Source organism: Mandrillus leucophaeus, unplaced genomic scaffold (genome assembly GCF_000951045.1).
Source record: "Mandrillus leucophaeus isolate KB7577 unplaced genomic scaffold, Mleu.le_1.0 Scaffold331, whole genome shotgun sequence".
Lineage (NCBI taxonomy): Eukaryota > Metazoa > Chordata > Mammalia > Primates > Cercopithecidae > Mandrillus > Mandrillus leucophaeus.
The window spans coordinates 480,402-483,236 of NW_012103488.1; the positions used below are offsets into that span (position 1 = coordinate 480,402).

Genomic DNA, 2,835 nt, shown 5'->3' on the forward strand with positions numbered 1-2,835 from the left:
AAATTCCTGACCTCAAGTGATCTGCCTGCCTCAGTCTCCCAAAGTGCTGGGATTACAGGCATTATAGTTTTACCAATGTATTCTTTCTCACTCATATTGTACAGGTTACTACAAAAGGCTGAACTTGAAGGGAGTAAAGGTCAGTCGCAGCGAAGAAACTCCCTTGGTTGCCTTCCTGTGAGAAGTAGCTTGGTAATGAGAGAAAGCTGCCACCATCTGGCCTGGATTAAGCAAACACCCTTCTCCTCAGGCCCCTGCCAATAAGGCAAAGCCCAGAGTGAACACATCTCGCCAGGAGGAAAAGCAGAATGTGATGGACTGAGGGCGGTGGAAGTGAAGGTTCTCAGGAAGACTCAAATCTTTCTGCCCCAGCCGTTGGTCTATAATGGATGCAATGCTGTTCACTCAAAAGGGGGCCAAGGCAAATACTACAGGGATAATTCAGGATGTAAAGCCTCTGGACCACCTCCACAAGAGGGCCAGCATCACCCCCTGCTCAGTCCTGCTTTACATCTGTGTGCTGATTTGCATGGGTGACAATAAAGCAATGGACTGCTATGGGTGGCTCTTGGAAAGTTTTCTTTTACTTTACAAAACTTCAGCAGTGCTTTGTGATAGTGGACACTGAAGTACATGGACTGATGTATTAAAACAAAACCAAAACCGTTGGCAATAGCTTCTGTTTGATAATCTATGAAATGTGACATCTGAGCTGTTTTCTCTATTTAAGTCAGTTATAAAATGTTGGACAGAACGTTAGCCTGTCTAGAGATGTGCCCTTAAAGGACAGAGCCATTTATTAACACTTATTATTTGTAATTGTTCAGTTGGTTTTTAATTCCTCCAAATGTTATGATCCCAGCTACATTTCATCATACACCCTAACTTCAGAGGGAGCTCAAGGGCCATTCCCTTGGTCATTGCTTCCTTTAGTCTACCCCTATTCAGGAGAAGGAATTCTTTTTTATTTTTTTGAGACAGAGTCTTGCTCTGTCACCCAGGCTGGAATGCTGTGGTACGATCTTGGCTCACTGCAACCTCTGCCTCCCAGGTTCAAATGATTCTCCTGCCTCAGCTTCCCAAGTAGCTGGGACGACAGATGTGCACCACCACACCTAATTTTTGTATTTTTAGTAGAGATGGGGTTTCACCATGTTGGCCAGGCTGGTCTCGAACTCCTGACCTCTAGTGATCCGCCCACCTCGGCCTCCCAAAGTGCTGGGATTACAGGCGTGAGCCACTCTGCCCGGCCTAAGGGATGTTTCTTAGATTGAATTTCTGTACCTTAGAGATAATATTCTGAATATGTGCAGAAGAAGAAAACTGTTCATCCGCATTTACTTAAGAATGTAAACCAAGTTGCAATTAGAAGACATTCTGAAGGTCAGGGAGGTGGTGAGTGGTAAATGGCTAATCACATAATGAGTTGTTACTGTGTAGGCTGCACCAGACACACTTACTTCCTGCTGGGTTTTTAAGACAATCCTGCCCACATATCCCTCTTCTGGAAACCAGCTGCTTAAAATTTGCACGATCTCCTCTTCTGGACCAATGGCTCTCTGGAATGGTTGTTTCCTGCATTCATTCTTTTCTTTAGATATAAAATATTTTTCTTCCATCAAAAAATAGTCTGTGGTAACAGGTTTGATGCCTTGTTCAGTTGTCAGAATCTAAAGAAAAAGTGAAGGCAAACTGAGGAGTGAGGAAAAAACTTAAATTCAAAACAAATCGACTTTCATGGTGTTCAGATAGGTTTGCTATGCAATTTATAAGTGAAATTTACTCTAGAGTATTGCATAATTCTTTTTGGAAGATCTAAAATTCTCTTATGTTCAGAATGGATTGTTTATGTTCACTCCGGGCAACGGCACAACTTATTCATAATCCCCAGACAGCATAACTATTTTTCCCACTGCTGGAATGAGAGCTCCTAGTGAATTAAAAATTTTAGGTTTCTCATTCCATGAACTTAGCCCTTTGTAATCTTGCAACACAGGACCGAGGGCAAATAACCTAGTTTAGTATTTACTAAGACAATCTCTTTTTCTCACATTGGAAATACTCGGTCATCTTCTCATGGAAGGTTTGTAGGGCGAGGTTCTCATGTGGTCTAAGTTCCTGGGAATTCTTCTTTAAATAAACTTCTGACAGTGTGCTTAAAGCGCTTGTTTTCTTTGTTGGCTATATGCAGTCAAACAGGACAGCTGAGACAAAGCTCTGGAACCAGACAGACCTGAGTCTGAGGTTGGTCTTTAATACTTGTTAGCTGTGAATTATTGGGTAAAATAATCCCTTGGAGGCCATTTTCCGATCTACACAATGGAAATAGTAGTAGTAGCAATCTTAATTTTGTTTTATGCTTGAAGCATAAATCATAACATGGGTATGTTACGAGAACTCAATAAAGATGAGCCATCATTATACTTTTTTTTTTTTTTTTTTTTTTGAGACAGAGTCTCAGTCTGTCGCCCAGGCTGGAGTGCAGTGGCACAATCTTGGCTCACTGCAACTTCCGCCTCTAGGCTCAAGTGATTCTCATGCCTCAGCCTCCTGAGTAGCTGGGATTACAGGCGGGCACCATCATGCCTGGCTAATTTTTGTAGTTTTAGTGGAGATGGGGTTTCACCATGTTGGCCAGGCTGGTCTCAAATTCCTGACCTCAAGTGATCTGCCTGCCTCAGTCTCCCAAAGTGCTGGGATTACAGGCATTATAGTTTTACCAATGTATTCTTTCTCACTCATATTGTACAGGTTACTACAAAAGGCTGAACTTGAAGGGAGTAAAGGTCAGTCGCAGCGAAGAAACTCCCTTGGTTGCCTTCCTGTGAGAAGTAG

At 42.5% G+C, this 2,835-nt stretch overlaps 1 protein-coding gene across 3 annotated transcripts in view; it reads right to left on the reverse strand.

The window, feature by feature from the left end:
- Window positions 1-2,835, reverse strand: part of PLCE1 (phospholipase C, epsilon 1) — a 348,582-nt gene that overhangs the window by 11,724 nt on the left and 334,023 nt on the right. For all 3 annotated transcript variants that reach the window (XM_011988462.1, XM_011988460.1, XM_011988463.1), the window contains one exon: window positions 1,461-1,670. In XM_011988462.1, coding sequence (XP_011843852.1) covers window positions 1,461-1,670 — 210 coding nt within the window. The remainder of the gene's footprint in view (window positions 1-1,460; window positions 1,671-2,835) is intronic.